Source organism: Lissotriton helveticus, chromosome 1_1, assembly GCF_964261635.1.
Source record: "Lissotriton helveticus chromosome 1_1, aLisHel1.1, whole genome shotgun sequence".
Classification (NCBI taxonomy): Eukaryota; Metazoa; Chordata; class Amphibia; order Caudata; family Salamandridae; genus Lissotriton; species Lissotriton helveticus.
Genome location: NC_136057.1, coordinates 987226853 through 987246100, shown reverse-complemented (window position 1 = coordinate 987246100; position 19248 = coordinate 987226853). Strand labels below are relative to the sequence as shown.

The 19248-nt window shown below is 40.8% G+C and overlaps 1 protein-coding gene across 1 annotated transcript in view; it reads left to right on the top strand.

Moving 5' to 3' along the window:
• PLXNA4 (plexin A4) overlaps positions 1-19248 on the top strand; it is a 1016639-nt gene that overhangs the window by 705700 nt on the left and 291691 nt on the right. Inside the window, exon 12 of the mRNA XM_078677443.1 lies at positions 18957-19053. Coding sequence (XP_078533569.1) covers positions 18957-19053 — 97 coding nt within the window. The remainder of the gene's footprint in view (positions 1-18956; positions 19054-19248) is intronic.

Here is a 19248-nt window from a genome sequence, read left to right as displayed (position 1 = left end):
CACTTACACACCCAGTCACTCACTCACTCATACAGTCATTCACACAGACACTCACCCTCCAATACAATCACTCACACACCTACTCACTTAATCAAACACTTACTCAAACAACCACACACTCACCCATACAGCCACTGACACACACACTCACTCACAAACATTGTTATTCACACATCGACTCACTCGCCCACACAGCTACTCCGATATCTACTTATGCACCCATATAGCCACTCTAACACCTAGTCACACACCCATACAGCCACTCACACACCCACAAAACAACCCACACAACCACTCAATACCCTTTGTTACAGCCACTCACACACATATATATATATATATATATATATATATAGATATATATATATATATATATATATATATATCTATATATATATATATATATATATGTATATATATATATATATATATATTCTTTCTTATGATCTAATACTGTGGTACTTCACCGTTGGAATATCTCTTTGAAATTACAAAATGTGGGAGAACTGATTGGATTAGGAATACCTTATAGTTCTGAGGTTGGTGTTGATGGAGTTCCCATCATGGTTATGACATAGTGCTTAAGAACAGGAAAAGACTGATGGGACTGGTGATATGCATAATTCTGAGCCTGGAGCAGAAAATGTGCTCATCATATTTGAATGCTGTGCTTAGGGGGTTCTTGTACAATGTGATAAAGAATGTTTATATGACAAGGTACTTCACCATTGGATTATCGGCAGCAAATGTGAACTGAGCATTATGCCACATTGTAAAGGGACTGAAAGAACTAATGGATCTGTTAAATATGTCATGATTCAGAGATTGGGTCTGAAAGTGCACTCATTTTATTTAAAAATACCTTTGTCGGCGCGCATATTTTGTAAAATGAATCTTCATATAACCTAGTACTTTACTATTTAGAACCAGCAGTGGCCCATGCAGGTAAGAGCAGTGGGGCAGTGGGGCCGGGTGGGCGACAGACGACAAGGAAAATGAATTACTATCCCTTGTGGTATCTGTTGAATCCCCCCAACCCCGCTACACCGCTTTTACCTGCATGGGCCGCTCCTTTTTGGAACATTTGTACAGAATGTAAAATATTCATTGAATAGCCAATATATTGCACTTTTGGAGCATAACGCCTTATTGGGAATGGTGATCGATCTGTGAATCTTTTCTAAATGCTGTTTTGCAGTCTAGTTTTCTCCTATTTGATTGTTTTCTGAGGGGTGAGGGGCTTTCCCTTTAAAAACACTCTTCAGATTAAGATACTCTATGGCCAAAACCCTTCTCCAGACTTACACTTATTGGCACTATGGAGGATTAAATGTTTCAATAATTTTAATTTGTGGTACCAGCTCTGGCTGTGCTGCCCGTTCTTCGTGCCACCCTGGGGAGTGGATTTGGACACAATTCAATCGATTGTAACATTTAATACAATGTAACAGTTGATATAAACTTGCTGCTAAATGTCTTTATGCAGTCGCAAAGCATGATAGTCTGTTGTCGTTATCTATTGTATGCACGGACACTTCCAATCATGTACTTCAAAAACCAATTCCAACAATTGTGCTTTTGTTGTCCTGTTGTCATCTGTACTGCTCCAATGCAGTAGCCTTAATTTCATTTTCCCTTTGACCAATGATTGTTCTTCATTAAAGAGCAAGTGCATATTAATAAAGTGACCTATAATCAGGTCACAGCATGTACGGTCAAACAATGCAGACCGGGTGATTCATTATTTATGCGCTAATGCATTAGATCATCCCCTCTTATGCTACGGCGATGTTACAATAAAGTGTAAATGCTGTTTATAAAGTGACCCGTGCATGGTTCAAGGTCAATTACATGATATGATATAGGGTTATTATAATATTGACTTTGAAATGGTTCATGATTATGCCAAAGCTTATAGACTGGAATTCAGTTCAACATCCTGATTTATGTTTTTTCTAAAGTTACTAGTGCAACAACGGAAATATATACAAGGAAACTTAAATAACTCATCAATAAACAATATTAAAAAAATAACATCATATTTCAGTTGGTGCCTTCCTGTTGTAAACCTCTGCATATAAGAATATATATATACACCTACAATGCCACAGACACTATACATGTTAATCAAAACTCTACAGATATCACCCTTTATCCTTATCAAATTTAAGCGCAGTTGATCTCATTCTAATACTAATAATAAACCTGATTATAAAAAATGGTTTAAATCCTCACTCATTTTCAATCCATTAGGTAGTTTGGAATCCAACTCTAAGATGAATTTGGATTCTAACTGTCTAAGTGATCTTCCTCTGTTTCCACCTTTACTTAGATTTGAAGTGCCGGGTAACAGAGTATGTTGAGTCAGAGTTTACAATCACTCTAAGGTGTTGCAGGATTCTCATGTGTACCTGCAATTTGGTACTTCCCACATAATTTAAGCCACATGAACACTCTAAAATGTAGACAGCAACTTTCGACCTACCTGTGTGGTCACCCTTAATATTGATCTGATTCTCACTAAAAGCTGATCTAAAACTGGTTTTATTAATTCCAAATTTACATGCCTTGCATGTCTAACATTTATAGAATCCCTCCTTCGGTGATAACCAGTTAGGCTTTACTTCCACTTCTAGGCTAATGCTGACCAGAAAGTCCCTCATAGAGGAAGCTCAGCTAAACGTTGAAGTTGGTTTTGAAGGGAGAACTTGGCCCAAAGTTAAATCTGTTAGCACAATGGGCCACTGCTTATTTATTATAGATCTTATCTGTTTTTCCTGTTTGTTGTATGTGGTAGTAAGTCTAATATCATTTAGCTGCTCTGTGCCCTCCGATCCATTCATACCGTCTTCTTGAGCACAGTCTAGAGATAAAAATGGACTCCCTGGAGTGAAAGTTAGCCCTTGTTCTCGCTTGAGCAATACACTTCTTATTGTAACCTCGCTCCAGAAGTCAATCTACCATCTCATCCTGGCATGTGACCAAATCCTGATCTGAATTACAAATTCTGTGCGCTCTTAAAAATTCCTCATTGGGTTGACTCCTAATTATATGTCTGGGGTGAAAACTGGGGTCAAAAATATGTGTGTATATATATATATATGGTAGAGAAAGAAACGCTTCTTCCGGAGTGCTGGAACCCAATGGAAGTTGGCGCAGGTACCGGCGAAGCAATCCGGGTCAATATTATATCCAAAGTAAATTCAAGTAATGAATGTCTTGCGCTCTCAGGCAAAAAGACAGCAGGGGATCCAAAATGTCAAGAAAGCAGTTTAATACACAACGCGTTTCACCAAAAAGGCTTGTTCACGTGTACCTGCACACAGGAACACCAACTATTAAATAAAGTTTCCATGCTACAACCCAATGGTAAACATGAAGGTCGGACTACCAGAGAATACATGGCAGACATCTTGGAATGGTATACAATGCATGGTTCTTCACTGCGCAAAACACAAAACATAACACACAAGTGATTGCTCGTATTTGTTGAATGTCACAAGCGGGCTTCCCAAGTAAATAATATTTCATAAATGATTCTCATAGGACAAATTGTTTAACCAATATTTACAACATCTAAGTAATGTCACTATTACAGGCTGACATGTTAGAGCGTCACGACTAGTAATTTGGAGCCCCAAGGTACTGGTCTGTCCCGGATTCGCCCGGCAATGAAACACAGAGTGTGACGAATTTATCGTATAGGCAAATTCAAACAGTTAAATGAAAACTGTTATCGTGGTACATGCTAAAAATATTATGAGACAAAATGTGACATGCAATGGCTCAGAAAAAAGAGTTTGACGTTTGCGCAAATTCTAACAGTTAAATGATAAATGTAATCATGCTTCATGCAAAAAATATTGTGAAACAAGATATAACATGGAATGTACATTATAACATTGTTAGGTATTGTTGCATATAATCAGTCGCCCAGTGCGGCGTGTAGTGTCTATATAAATATATGACAGACTCTCCGACGGTGTTATTACACCGGTGTAGGCATGAAATAATAAGCACAGTTATGCATGCAGCCTAAAGGAGAACACACAAAAATGCATAGTGCAGGAGCAGGGACGACATAGTTCATTGCTGCAAATCTCATATGACTGGAGGGTGGCAAATCTAGAGCAAGTATACCAATGATAGTTCTCATAGTGAGAAGCCAGTGACAGTCTTATTGCTGCCCGATTGAGTCAAGAGTGCCATGTCAGGCGTGGGCTATCATAATAGGAAAGTTCCAAAATTGGGAAGGTCTGACCTTATAAGTTGGTGTCTCAAAGTGTGATATAACCACGAGCAGTGATTCCTGGAGTGCAAAGGTTGGGTACGCCCGTGCAGGTGAAATCCAGTGATGGGCCCCTCCTTTCCTCCTGCGGAAAACAACAGAATAAGATAAAACGTGAGTTAAGATTCACACAAATTGAAAAATAATTATAAGAAAAAATGCAAAACTTGAAAATACAATGTCAAAAAAAGGATGTATACACAATTAGAGAATGATTATTGCAGATCTCAAATGCTGTTCAGTAAATGCTAGTCAGTAACATAGATTATTCTCTTAAATGAATTGCTAATTCCTCATCAATATTGAGGCCTCCCGGGAATCTGGTTTGAAATTCAATTATGAGTTTAGACTCACGTTGCCTCAGATTGAGTAACCTGTCACCCCCTCTCGGATGCCTCGGGACCTGTTCCAATATGAAGAAATTTAAATCAGCAATATTGGAAAAATGTTGTTGTTCGAAATGACGTGCCACCGGGTATTTGGGGTCTTTGTTCGTGATGGCCCTGAGATGTTCCAGGATTCCTTTTTTAGCAGCACAACTAGTGCTGCCAATATACCAAAGTTTGCAGGAGCATTCAATGGCATATATAACAAAAGTGGTACTGCAAGTAAGGAAAGAGGTCAAGTTTTTGGTAACGTTGTTGTATTCCACAGATCCTCTGTATTTGCTATGTTTGCAGGCTTTGCAGTGGCCGCAGGGATAGAAACCTACTAGACCATGATCTGTGTCTTTCTTAGTATATTGGGTGATGTCATTTCTGACCACTAGATCACGTATGTTCCTACCTCTCTTGTAAGTAATCATGGGTCGATCTGGGATGGTGTTACCTAAAACAGAATCGGTTTTGAGAATCTCCCAATTTTTGGCAAGAAGTTTTTTAACTTGTTGAGATTCAGAACTGAAAGTCAAGATGAGTCTGGTCGATTCAACATTTTCAGTGGTGTCAGGCACTCGATTGTTTCCCAGTGTCTCTGATCTTTCTATTCTCTCTGCTCTTTCCTTGGCTTTTTTGAGAACCCAACTGGGGTAACCTCTCCTTTTGAACCTGTTCATGATAGTTTCCTGCTCCCTAAGAAAAGAATCATCGGTGTTGCAATTTCGTTTCGCCCTCAGAAGTTCTCCGTAGGGGATGCTCCATTTGAGAGCCTCAGGGTGGCTACTTAGAGCATGCAAAACGCTGTTCCCAGCTGTGGCCTTGCGATACAATGAGGTGCAGATTTTTTGTTCTTTGATCTCTAATTTGACATCTAAAAATTCAGTTTGGCTGTTGCTAATGTTGCCTGATAGGTAGATATTGTAGCTGTTGCAGTTCAGTTTAGTGATGAAGTCTTGTGCTTCAACTTTAGTGCCTTTCCAGACAATAAAAAGGTCGTCGATGTAGCGTAGCCACACGACGACCTTCTCAAAGTCTTCCCTCAAGGTGGCACTGTCATGGATTTCCTGCTCCCAGTAACCCATAAATAGATTCGCTAGACTGGGAGCAAAGCAAGAACCCATGGCAGTACCACTGATTTGCCTGTAGAGGGCGCCGTCAAAGGAATTTTTAGATGTCAAATTAGAGATCAAAGAACAAAAAATCTGCACCTCATTGTATCGCAAGGCCACAGCTGGGAACAGCGTTTTGCATGCTCTAAGTAGCCACCCTGAGGCTCTCAAATGGAGCATCCCCTACGGAGAACTTCTGAGGGCGAAACGAAATTGCAACACCGATGATTCTTTTCTTAGGGAGCAGGAAACCATCATGAACAGGTTCAAAAGTAGAGGTTACCCCAGTTGGGTTCTCAAAAAAGCCATGGAAAGAGCAGAGAGAATAGAAAGATCAGAGACACTGGGAAACAATCGAGTGCCTGACACCACTGAAAATGATGAATCGACCAGACTCATCTTGACTTTCAGTTCTGAATCTCAACAAGTTAAAAAACTTCTTGCCAAAAATTGGGAGATTCTCCAAACCGATTCTGTTTTAGGTAACACCATCCCAGATCGACCCATGATTACTTACAAGAGAGGTAGGAACATACGTGATCTAGTGGTCAGAAATGACATCACCCAATATACTAAGAAAGACACAGATCATGGTCTAGTAGGTTTCTATCCCTGCGGCCACTGCAAAGCCTGCAAACATAGCAAATACAGAGGATCTGTGGAATACAACAACGTTACCAAAAACTTGACCTCTTTCCTTACTTGCAGTACCACTTTTGTTATATATGCCATTGAATGCTCCTGCAAACTTTGGTATACTGGCAGCACTAGTTGTGCTGCTAAAAAAAGAATCCTGGAACATCTCAGGGCCATCACGAACAAAGACCCCAAATACCCGGCGGCACGTCATTTCGAACAACAGCATTTTTCCAATATTGCTGATTTAAATTTCTTCATATTGGAACAGGTCCCCAGGCATCCGAGAGGGGGTGACAGGTTACTCAATCTGAGGCAACGTGAGTCTAAACTCATAATTGAATTTCAAACCAGATTCCCGGGAGGCCTCAATATTGATGAGGAATTAGCAATTCATTTAAGAGAATAATCTATGTTACTGACTAGCATTTACTGAACAGCATTTGAGATCTGCAATAATCATTCTCTAATTGTGTATACATCCTTTTTTTGACATTGTATTTTCAAGTTTTGCATTTTTTCTTATAATTATTTTTCAATTTGTGTGAATCTTAACTCACGTTTTATCTTATTCTGTTGTTTTCCGCAGGAGGAAAGGAGGGGGCCCATCACTGGATTTCACCTGCACGGGCGTACCCAACCTTTGCACTCCAGGAATCACTGCTCGTGGTTATATCACACTTTGAGACACCAACTTATAAGGTCAGACCTTCCCAATTTTGGAACTTTCCTATTATGATAGCCCACGCCTGACATGGCACTCTTGACTCAATCGGGCAGCAATAAGACTGTCACTGGCTTCTCACTATGAGAACTATCATTGGTATACTTGCTCTAGATTTGCCACCCTCCAGTCATATGAGATTTGCAGCAATGAACTATGTCGTCCCTGCTCCTGCACTATGCATTTTTGTGTGTTCTCCTTTAGGCTGCATGCATAACTGTGCTTATTATTTCATGCCTACACCGGTGTAATAACACCGTCGGAGAGTCTGTCATATATTTATATAGACACTACACGCCGCACTGGGCGACTGATTATATGCAACAATACCTAACAATGTTATAATGTACATTCCATGTTATATCTTGTTTCACAATATTTTTTGCATGAAGCATGATTACATTTATCATTTAACTGTTAGAATTTGCGCAAACGTCAAACTCTTTTTTCTGAGCCATTGCATGTCACATTTTGTCTCATAATATTTTTAGCATGTACCACGATAACAGTTTTCATTTAACTGTTTGAATTTGCCTATACGATAAATTCGTCACACTCTGTGTTTCATTGCCGGGCGAATCCGGGACAGACCAGTACCTTGGGGCTCCAAATTACTAGTCGTGACGCTCTAACATGTCAGCCTGTAATAGTGACATTACTTAGATGTTGTAAATATTGGTTAAACAATTTGTCCTATGAGAATCATTTATGAAATATTATTTACTTGGGAAGCCCGCTTGTGACATTCAACAAATACGAGCAATCACTTGTGTGTTATGTTTTGTGTTTTGCGCAGTGAAGAACCATGCATTGTATACCATTCCAAGATGTCTGCCATGTATTCTCTGGTAGTCCGACCTTCATGTTTACCATTGGGTTGTAGCATGGAAACTTTATTTAATAGTTGGTGTTCCTGTGTGCAGGTACACGTGAACAAGCCTTTTTGGTGAAACGCGTTGTGTATTAAACTGCTTTCTTGACATTTTGGATCCCCTGCTGTCTTTTTGCCTGAGAGCGCAAGACATTCATTACTTGAATTTACTTTGGATATATATATATATATATATATATATGTATATATATATACATATATATATATATATATATATATGTGTGTGTATGTATGTATATTTTACCTTATGAACCTACAACCCTTGAACCATAAGCAAATCCTTGCCTCCCCAAAAATTCCCTTGCCATCCAAAAATCCAAACCCACCCTAAAGATTCCCTTACCACCCAAACTGACTCTAAACCCTAAAAATTACCCTACCACTCAAAAACCCATTGCCACCCTAAACCTCAAAATACCGTTACCACCCAAAAAAACACACCCACCTTAAACCCTAAAAAATCTGTTACCACCCAGAAACCCAAACCCAAAAATGTCCTTGCCAGTCAAAAACCTACACCCAACCTAATTATTAAAGATTCCCTTGCCACTCAAAAACCCATACCCATCCTAAACCCTAAAAATGCCCTTGCTACCCAAAAATCCTGACCCACCCTAAACCCTAAAAGTTCCCTTACCACCCAAAATCCCATACCCACCCTAAATCCTAAAAATTCTGTTGCCTCCCAAAAAGCTATACCACCCTTAACCCTAATATTTCCCTTGCCACCCAAAAACCCATATCCACCCTAATATGTATAATATAAATATATACACACGCACACACACATTTATTTATTTAAATACTTTCTACTACTTTCTACATACCTGCAAAATACTTACATTTACAATGATTTTCGTGGTAAAAAGCATCTGTGGTAAATGCACATTTGCATTTGTTGTAAAATAAATGTGTGGTAAAAGACTTGTTGTAAAAGCTTTTTCATTGTAAAGCCTTCGTTGTAAAGGCATCCCGTTGTTTAGCCTTCGTTGTAAAGGCTGTTTGGCCTCCCTATTGCATCATTATTATTATTATTATTATTATATTTAAATTTATAAAGCGCGCAGCTACCCGGAGGTTTCCCGGCGCTAGGGACAAGATGAGAAGCAGAGGAGCAGCACAAGAGATTCAGCAACAAAAGATTGGATAATCTATTGGTTAAACAACCAAGTTTTTAAGTCCTTACGAAATTTAAGGTAGCTAGGTTCTGTACGCAGATGAAGTGGAAGAGAATTCCAGAGGGATGGAGCCAGGTAAGAGAATGAGCGTCCGCCCATTCTGGCTCGTTTAATCCTGGGTACCTGAAACTTATGCTGGTTAGAGGAACGGAGGACACGAGAAGGACAGTAAAAGTGAACTAATGTTCTAAGATAAGGTGGAGCCCTACCTGAGTTAATTCTGTGCAAAAAGCACAGGGCCTTGAACTTTGTGCGACTTTCGATGCGGAGCCAATGAAGGTTACGCAAGGAAGTCGATGTAGAAGATTTATTAGGAAGTTTGCAAAGTAGCCTGACCGCTATATTTTGCACCATCTGAAGTTTCCGCGTTACTTCCTTGCAGGCACCCAGATAAAGAACGTTACCGTAGTCCAGTCTAGATGTTATTAGTGCCTGGACTACGTTTTTTTGTGTATCGTGAGGGAGCATCCATATGATCTTCCTCAGCCACTTGAGGATAGTGACACAGGTAGCCGAGACTCTGACCGCATGTTGCTTCATAGACATTTGGTCATCAAAAATGATGCCAAGGTTACGAGCAGTTTTGGAAGGGGAAGGAAGAGAACCCATCTGAGGAGGCCAATGGTGAGAGCCCCACAGAGCTGTATTATTGCCGAACAGAAGAAGTTCGGTCTTTCCCCCATTAAGTTTTAGTTTATTTTCAAACATCCATTTGGCAATATTATTGAGTCCAGAACATAGGGAAGATGGATTAGAATGTGAGTTTGCGGAAAGTGAATATATAAGCTGGGTATCATCAGCATATGAATAGATGGTGAGCCCAGCTTGTTCTGCAATAGTGGCTAACGGGCTGATATATAAATTAAAAAGTAAGGGACTCAAAATGGTGCCCTGAGGGACACCGTATTTAGAGTAGTGTATTTTGGAAGCAGATGTGGTAGAGAAAACTTGAAAAGTTCTGTCAGAAAGAAAGCTAGCAAGCCACTTTAGAGCCGAGCCCGTAATACCACAGGATTGGAGGGTGTTAAGAAGGATAGTATGGGAAACCGTATCAAAAGCGGCACTAAGATCGAGCAAAATAAGTGCTACGGTTTCCCCTTTGTCAACTTGGCCACAAATCGTCTCAGAGACACCTAACAGTGTCGATTCTGTCTAGAATCCTGACCTAAAGCCAGACTGAGATTGATGGAGGAGGTTCCTTGACTCAATGTATTTGGTGAGTTGAGAATTGATGTGTTTTTCTAAAATTTTAGAAAAGACCGGTAGCAATGATATAGGGCGGGAGTTAGATGGGTTTTCTGGATCGGCATTTGCCTTTTTTAGCAACTATCCATGGCAACTATCCGTGTCACCTCCAGTGCATCTTGCCCTCTGCTGTTGATATGGACGTCTCTGTAACAGCCCAAAAATACATAAATTACAAGTTATGCAGAATAATAGCCAAAATAATTGATCACTTTCATGAGACCATGTCACACCCTTCTTAAAGAAACTGCACTCTGCCATCCTATTCACATCATGGGAGCCTCAGTAATAGCCGGGATCCTGTCACACCACAGACTTCTTCATCTGCCTTTAAACCCTAAATCCTAACACTGCCAACAGACATAACAATTTGTCCTGCCCTTTCTGGCCATAGTAAGTGATACTCCCTGTGGGAGGGAGGTTTTGAACTGAATATTCTAGAGATACGTGAAGTTAGCACCTTTGTACTGCAGCTGCAGGGCATTACCAAGTATTCCAACGTAGCCCATTTTCACCAGATAGTACACTGAACAACAAAAAACTAAATTTTGCGAGAGATTTGTTTCACATGGTTTCTGTGTTAGGATGTGTAGTATAACTGTCCTCTTAATCACAGTGAGCAGTTTGAATCACCTACATGGGCTATGTTCGAAACTCTACGTGGGCTATGTTTGAAACTCTACATGGGATATGTGTAAAACTCTCAGGGTGTGGGGTACTTCAGTTGTCAGTGCTCACAATCTATATCCAAGGTCCGAATTCAAACAAATAATAGAGAGTGTTATGTAAAACAGCTCACCTACTGGACCAACCCGTTGACTCATTTGCTTCCATCAACTAAAACCAACCATTCACTCTCATTTAAACAAGCACAGTAAACCAATCCACTTTTTCATTCTCATCCACCCATCTTTTTGCTATTTACCTAACACTGTCATTCACTACTTTATCCACGTATTCAACCAACCAATTTACTCCTGTCCACAAACCAAAACCAGCCAACCCATTGACTTATTTAGCCACCTATTTACTTAAACTTCCTTAATGGCTCTCCCAATCAGCTACTTATTCCCCCACTCATTCAATCTTTCTCTGTTTCAGTCTCTCACTAATCTATCAGCCTGCTCAAGCACACATCATTACCACCCTGAGCATCCACTCACCTTTTCACTCAATAGATTGTGCACTTTCCCGCCCACCATTCACTCATTGACTTAACATTAGCTTGTGAATCTTTTCACACATCCACCTACTTGCCAACACACAACTCACTTACCAAAACTGTCACCTATAAAGAGTCATTCACTTACTCAGTCACACACTGATGCACTAACTGTTATCATGTGTGGTACATGGTTGATTGTGCCAATGGAGCGACATCGCCCTCCTCGGTTTGTTTTCAGGTGCATTGGCATCAGCAGTTAAGGGCTTTGCTTTCTTAGCCAAATAATACACTCAATGTAAGAGAAAGCATTTCATTTTAGAAGAACCAAAAAGGAATTTCAAACAAAAATATTGGGGTACAAAACATATTTGTCTGTGTTAAATAAAAAAATTCAGTTAATGAGTTCTTGAACATGATTTGGCAGCGTATTCCTGTCTTGGAGGATGAGACAAGAAAGCTTTTCAAACTGTCACAAAATCAAATATAATAATCCCCTTTCTCATTGGAGGTTTCTGCAATGGAGAACCCCTGGTATGTAGCATTGCCGAATTACCCCATATGCCTTTCTTTATTCTTGAAAACCCACCCCCATTAAAGACCCTCTATTGAATGTTCAAGCAGCTTAAAGGGAAGAACGCTGAGCAGGCCTGTGAATTCCCTCCTCTGCTTTCTGTTGGGAGGCCATCTCGATTTTCCTTCCTCACAGCTGCCATTATGGAATGTAATCGTACACCTGAATAGAAGGGACCCGGCTGCCCAAGGTTTCGAGCCACCTGCTGAAGTGCTTTCAATGGAGCCGCAAGCGGCTCGCCAATCTTTGATCCCCTTCATTGGCACCGGAGGTGGCGGCGGCCACCAAGCGCTGTTCAGTGCTACAATGGATTCTCGACAAGGTCGTAATGATGCATCCTCTAGTACTGATGAGTTGACGCGGATTCGCTAACATGAATAACAGGAGAATCAGACCAGCACATGTGCACTGAGCTGTGATCTGTCAGGGGGATCTTTTGCTAATAAGAGCTAAGAAAAACCCCTATTTTTGATGATACAGTACTCCTCAATACTTGTAAGTATTTTATAAGAAAACAGACATATATATTTCATAAATATTTCTTGTCTCACTGCCCCACCAAAAACTGTCATATGATGTTGCTTTTTTAATCCACTTGGTGTATGTGGCAGGAGCATATGTCATTTTTGCCTTGAACCAACAGTATTTTGTTATGCACCTGCCGTATCGATCTTAGTAGCTGATGGTCATTGCTGATCTATGTATATTCTGATGGTTGTGGCTGGAAAAGTCTTTATCCCCTGAGGTTGACAAACTAAGCACATTGTTTAACCAGTGGCTCTGCAGGGCGTAGTAGTTTGTTGTTGTTATTGAAGAAACCTACAATTAATTGCTTTATTTATTTCTAAAGTTTTGTGTAGCGCGAACAAGACCCTAAAGGGTTTCGGAGTGCTTCACACCGTAGGGTAGGGAGCATACATTTGTAAGAGAAGACGTTTCTTTGATATATGAGTGGCAAGGTAACGCTGGAGTTCAAGGTTGTACCTTAATGTACTTGTCAATCCGGGCATCGGAATAGTGGTCAGGTAAGTAAACAATAGGACCTAGAGTCACTTTAAGGCAGAAACTTGTTCATAAGTATTGTTTTCATTTCTATTTTAAAAGAAGAGAAAGATGAGATTCAGCGGACATCTGGTGGCAGAGAGTTCCATATCTTCGGGCGATGCCCAAGAAGGCTCTGTTACTCGTTCTCTTTTATACTTTAAGGTGCCACACTGCCCTTCAGACCTGCTTTTCAGTCTTGTTTTGTAGTGCTGCTATATTATGCGTTTTTTAAGAATCACACCCAATTATGTACCTCCAAGCGTCCTTTAGAGAAAAGCTTTGGATTGGTATAATAGTGAAGGGAATTAATTTCACATCATTGTGCCTTGCCATTTTATCTATGAGTCATCAAGTGTAGTTGAGAATAATTTTTTCTCTCATCAATTAATCTTTTGTGACAATTGGGCAAGTGGCATGAGTTATCATTTCTGAAGTTTTAGTTGTATGAATTTGTCTATTGTTCAACAGTTATATTTAGTGCCTATTATACCCTAAGGGTGTCAGAGCGCCATAGTTTTCTTTTGAGCTCAGGAAAAAGTCAACAACTTGATTCAACAACTTGATTTCTCTTTGTTCACTCAAGAAAAGCTAAGAGGTTTTCTCTCTTCTTAGTTACAGGTTTCACCCCACTAAGGGCCTTATTATGAGTTTGGCTGTAATGGGACTGGTAACTCCAGCCCAGCGCTACTGTTAGCAGTCACTACTGTAACTCTTGAATGGCTGCTGAAAGTTCGTACCTGCATTTTCATGTGGAAAATTCAGCCGCTGTGAGTAGGCTGTAGAGTCTCTCCAGGGGGCTGGCCTGTGGTGCTTCCACACTACTTTTGATCCAGATTTGCCTATTGAATGTTGCCACCAGCCCCATCGGAATGACAAGAAACTCATATTGAGGGTTGTAGTAGTTCCAGAGATAGTGATACAGCATTAGTTTGCCATCTCTTTATACTGATTGGTGACACAAAGAGTCTGCTCCCTTTATAGGCATTGGGAACACAAGAGTTTTCAGTCTGTCTGTGGGTACTGGCAACATAATTTGTTTCTCTCTTTCCCTGATCATAAATGACACAATAAGGGTTTTGCTTCTTTTTGGCATCATTGCACCCACAAGAAAAGCTCTCCCTTTGCTCCCAGTTACAGTAGACACAGCAAGGGGTTTCTCACCCTTTGGAAACGCAATAAAAATGTTCCTTTCTTAGCGTAATAGGTGACACAAAATATATAAGAATTGAGTTGTTTGCAAGCCAGGCTTTGACTTATATATTAGATAATGAGGGAAAACTCAAATATTGGTCTGCATTGGCATTACTTTGCTGACTTTACACAAGCAACACACATTTATTTTTCAGTCATTCAAGAAGCAAGATTACTCTATTTAATTTCTTTCAGAAACAATACTTGCCACTTTCAGAGAAACAAGGCTTCTCCCTTCTCAAGCACTCAAGAATGAAGACTTCTTTTTTGTGGATAAGAAAGCCTTTTCAGTCTGTTTTATCGTAGAAACAGCTATGCATGCTTCTCTGAGAGAAGCATGACTTTTTCTTTCTCATTAATTGTAGAAAATGGATTTCTCCCTTCTGGAGAAAAAAGGCGACTTTCTTTCATTGATTGTAAAATGAAGTCTCCTCCTTGCCAAAGAAAGAAGATGTGTTCATTCTTGAGAAATACGTAATTTCCCTTGTTCTGTGTATTACAGAACTGACAATTAAAACACAACGTCTGCATTTTCTATCAGTATAGAAACCCTGCATGCATTTTTTGGGAAACAGACTTTTTTCTTTTTAGTTATGGGAGAACCAAGAGGAAGCCGTTTTTGCCGTTTTAATTATTTAAACATGCCCCAGAAGTTGTTTTTGCAGGCTATTCTGATTCTCAGCATGCACTCGTCAAGAGTTCATTGCGCTTCTAGATGTCACTAGACTGAGGTGGTTGTGCCTCCCAGTTTCAGAGGTAATACCTTTGCTTTGTATTTGTCAGTCTGAGTCTTTTTTATTTTTTTACGCACTCGTAATCTTTGTTTTCTTACAACACAGCTCATATCTGTGCATGTGCTTGTCAGGTTTCTCTCTTTTTTCTATCGCCTCTTACAAGTTGTGTTACATTATCTGCCATCTTGTAAGCGCGTCAGGGCTGCGATTGATTGAGTGATGAAGATGAGGCAGGTAAAACACATCTTGCATCTTAGGCTAGCCTCCCCGCCGCTGACTGACGGGTCTTTGAGAGCGGCTGGGTTACACTTCATAGGTACAGAGATGATATTTCCCTGATGAAGAAAGTGCACAGAAGGGCCGCAGGCTATCAAATGACACGGCTGGGAACAGAGCTATTTTTACCAGCCAGACGTGGCCTTAACCACTTCAGCAAAGGCTCAGCCACACGGGGCCTTGACCGGCCATTGCTACGAGATATAAATAAATACAATGGTCCCTGTGGAATGGTGGGTCTCAGACTTGTATATTACGCCTTCAAAACACAGCTATTGCACTGGCTCTCCATGAGAGTCTATAAAATACATTATGTGTTTATGTGGCGCTTAAATGTGGCTGGGGTATTCGGTGCCGCAATAGGAGATGTTGATGTCACCCAACTCAATGGCACTCTCATTATAAACCTTGGAATCGTGAAAGGGTGAGTCTATGCCCCTGGAATACCATTTTGTGATGTGCAGGCTGCAAACATATTTCTGCAACAGGCACATTAAACCAATGATGTCGATGTAATACCATTCAAGGACGTTTGAGAGATATAATGTAGTGATTATTTCCTTAATATAGACATCAGATTAAGAATACGTTTGGGTGACTGTCTCTGGGTATGAGGGAGTGCCACGCGGAGGGAATCGGTGTTAGAGTCCTACACCCCACCTACCCAGTTCACCGTTGCATCAACTGCACTAACTTTGCAGATAAAGTGCTTCAAAGCTTCTGTGTACACTTTACTACACAGACTAGGACTGGCGAGTTTGCTGAAAAGTGTGCGTTGCTGTAGTCATGAGTTTCAATTAGTGTAGAAAGTTCATTTTATGTTTTTTCTGAATTTGAATTAATCCTGCAGCAACACAAGTGTGCCTTTTATTTGTTCTAAATTCTAGAATACAATTGGAAGCAATTTTTTATCAGGCTAGGTTGCCAGGATTTTATTCTGCGTACCAAAGAAGTTTATAATCATCACATGTGGCTTTTTATGCATTTATTTTTACAACATATTAGAACTTTTATCCTGATGCTTACCTAAATTATCTATGACACTTTCTGCTGAATGACAAAGAGCTGATAACAAAAAAACATCAAGCCCAGGCTCTTGTGGAATAGATAAATGTCCATCTATCCATCCATTCAGCCCCACCCACCCAGTCACTCCTCCATCAAACCTTACACACCCACCCATCCAGCCATCTCCATCAATCCGCCCACCCATCCATCCATTCATCCATCCACACATCCACCCACCCATGCATCCATCCTAGCCAACCACCCATCCAGCTGCATCCATCCATCCCACTCACCCACTCATGCATCATCCCAAACCCACTCACCCGCCCACTCAGCCATCATCCCAAACCCCCCCACCCAGCCATCCATACCCACCCGTCCACCCCACCCCACCCATCCATCCCCACCAACCCACCCATCCATCCCCAACCACCCGCCCACCCATCTCCATACACCTATCCATCCCCATACACCTATCCATCCCCACACACCTATCCATCCCCACACACCTATCCATCCCCATGCAGCTGTACAGCCAGCCATCTTGCGGTACATTCATAGAGCTGTTTATATGTACAATCTTGCAACTACCTGCCTATGTCTAGAAACAGATCTACATAGCTGTCTATCTGTGCATTCATATAACTACGTGTAGCTCCATACACTGATCCATATAACTCTTTACATCTCCATACATCTATCAACCTCTTCATTCAGTCTCCAATCTGCATCTCCATACATATACTTTTCTGCCACTCTATGCAACAGCCTATCATTCCCTCCATACATCCATGTAACAATCCCCTTCTGCATACATCTGTCTACCGATCTCTTCCTATCACTCCTTGCCTCTCCAAACATATGTCTGGCTACCTCAAAACTTGTAGCTGCTTTATCATACATTCTTCTGTTCTCTTCACCATTCATCTTTTTATCTGCCGCTCTGTAAATCCATATAACTAACTGCCTCTCAATACATTTGTTTCTACCTACCCTTGCCTAAACTACCTCTCCTACAAAATGGTTCTATCTGCCTCTCTATACTCTGGTCTCTGTCTCTCTATGCTGTCAAATAACAGTCTGCCTCTCAGTACCTCTATCTGTCTCTCAGTGCACTTGTCTGTCTGCCTATTTGTGTGTTCTGTCTCATCATGTGTCCTTCCATCAGTCCTCCTCTTCATCCATCAGTCTATCTAGCAGTCTATCTCTCAATTGGTCTATCCAATAACTAGGAAGTCCCTGTTTCTAGGTAAGCGGCCAGTTTCAAGCCTGGAAATAGTATACCCTTCATTTCACCAAAACAAGCTGAATATAGCCATAAGTGCATTAACTTCAGGAGAGAGCATGGATATTTTGAGATCGCACAGCAATTGGAAAATCAGGCCCAATGTACAAACAGACAGGGAACAACTGTGCGGTAATTATTAATGCAACCTATCTACTAACAGATTATGTTGCAAACTCCAGTTGCAGGGGTAACGAGCTACCTAATGGATATTAATTAGGCAGGTTGCTGTTTGTGAGTCTTTGTGGTTGACTACAAACACAGGGATGGTGGCCCGTAAGGAACACTAGGTCACGTACCTTGCATTTGAATTCCCAAACACAGTATTTGTTTTAAAGCTGCATTAAAGCATATTGTCTGCTTTAAGTAAAAGTATACATATATATGTTATTTGGGCGGAAATCGGGGGAACAGGATGTCTGTTTCACCCAGGTTACCTGCCTCAATTCCTAAAGGGGAAGCTGTTCAGTGGGGACAGCTTCTCTTTCAAGAATGGGTTACCGGCTCCTTTAAGGAGCAGTCCTTTTCAATGGTTTGCAACTGCAATTGCAGTCACAAGCCATTCATTTAATTGTGAAACACAAAACGGCGGGACACCCCTTTCACATCCCCTCCTATCCTATTTGTGATTTGGAATTATTCATTTGCAATATTCCGACTTTTTAAAATTAGAAAATGGGTTTAGCATCTGGCAAAACGTTGCAAAACCCTCTATTTTTTGCAAATCACAGGGTTTGCAGTTGAAAGATGATTTCATATGTTTATGTTTGGCCCAAATTTCCAGGCCGTGGTCCCTCAGAAGTGGAAACAGCTTTCCCTTCTCCTTGTCTTGCAAAAACTGTTTGTGAGCCTTAAGTAGCAGGCAGAGCGGGTCTCGATGTCCGGTTAGCCATGTCAAAAGTCACATAATTTGAGACCTCTTTGTGGATTCACCAACAATGATACATTGTCTTTCAAATTTCTAAAGACTTCTGCATCAGTAAGTCTTTAGGACTTTAGTACCTTAAAATAGTATGCATTATGGCATGTTAGCCAAGAATTTGGGCTAGTAAAAGGCATCAAAGCTTCTTTGTCTGGCTACAGAGATTGGTTGACTCGCACAGGCGGGTCGCGGATCAGTTTATCCTTACTTCGATCCTGAAGGCACCTTGTGCCGATCCAAACTATATTGACTTGAATCATGGCGCCGCCCTAGAGTATGAGTGATTCCATCTGTTTCCCCTCTGCTTGCAGTATTCGTACGAAGGCATGGAGATTAATAGTCTACCTGTGGAGCTGACGGTGGTGTGGAACGAGGATTTCAGCATCGACAACCCAGCTCTGAACAAAGGTGAGGAATTATTTCAGTGCGTCCTTGGAACTAGTAGCCATAGCAACATGCGCCGTAGATTCCGCCATTGACAAAGAAGGATTCCTGTGCATTTCTCTCTTTTATTTTAATGGGCTGGGAAAATTGAAAATGCTTGTGCTGGGCATTTTTGTGACATTGGCTTTTTTTTCTTGCTTGCTGTACATGCAGTTCTAT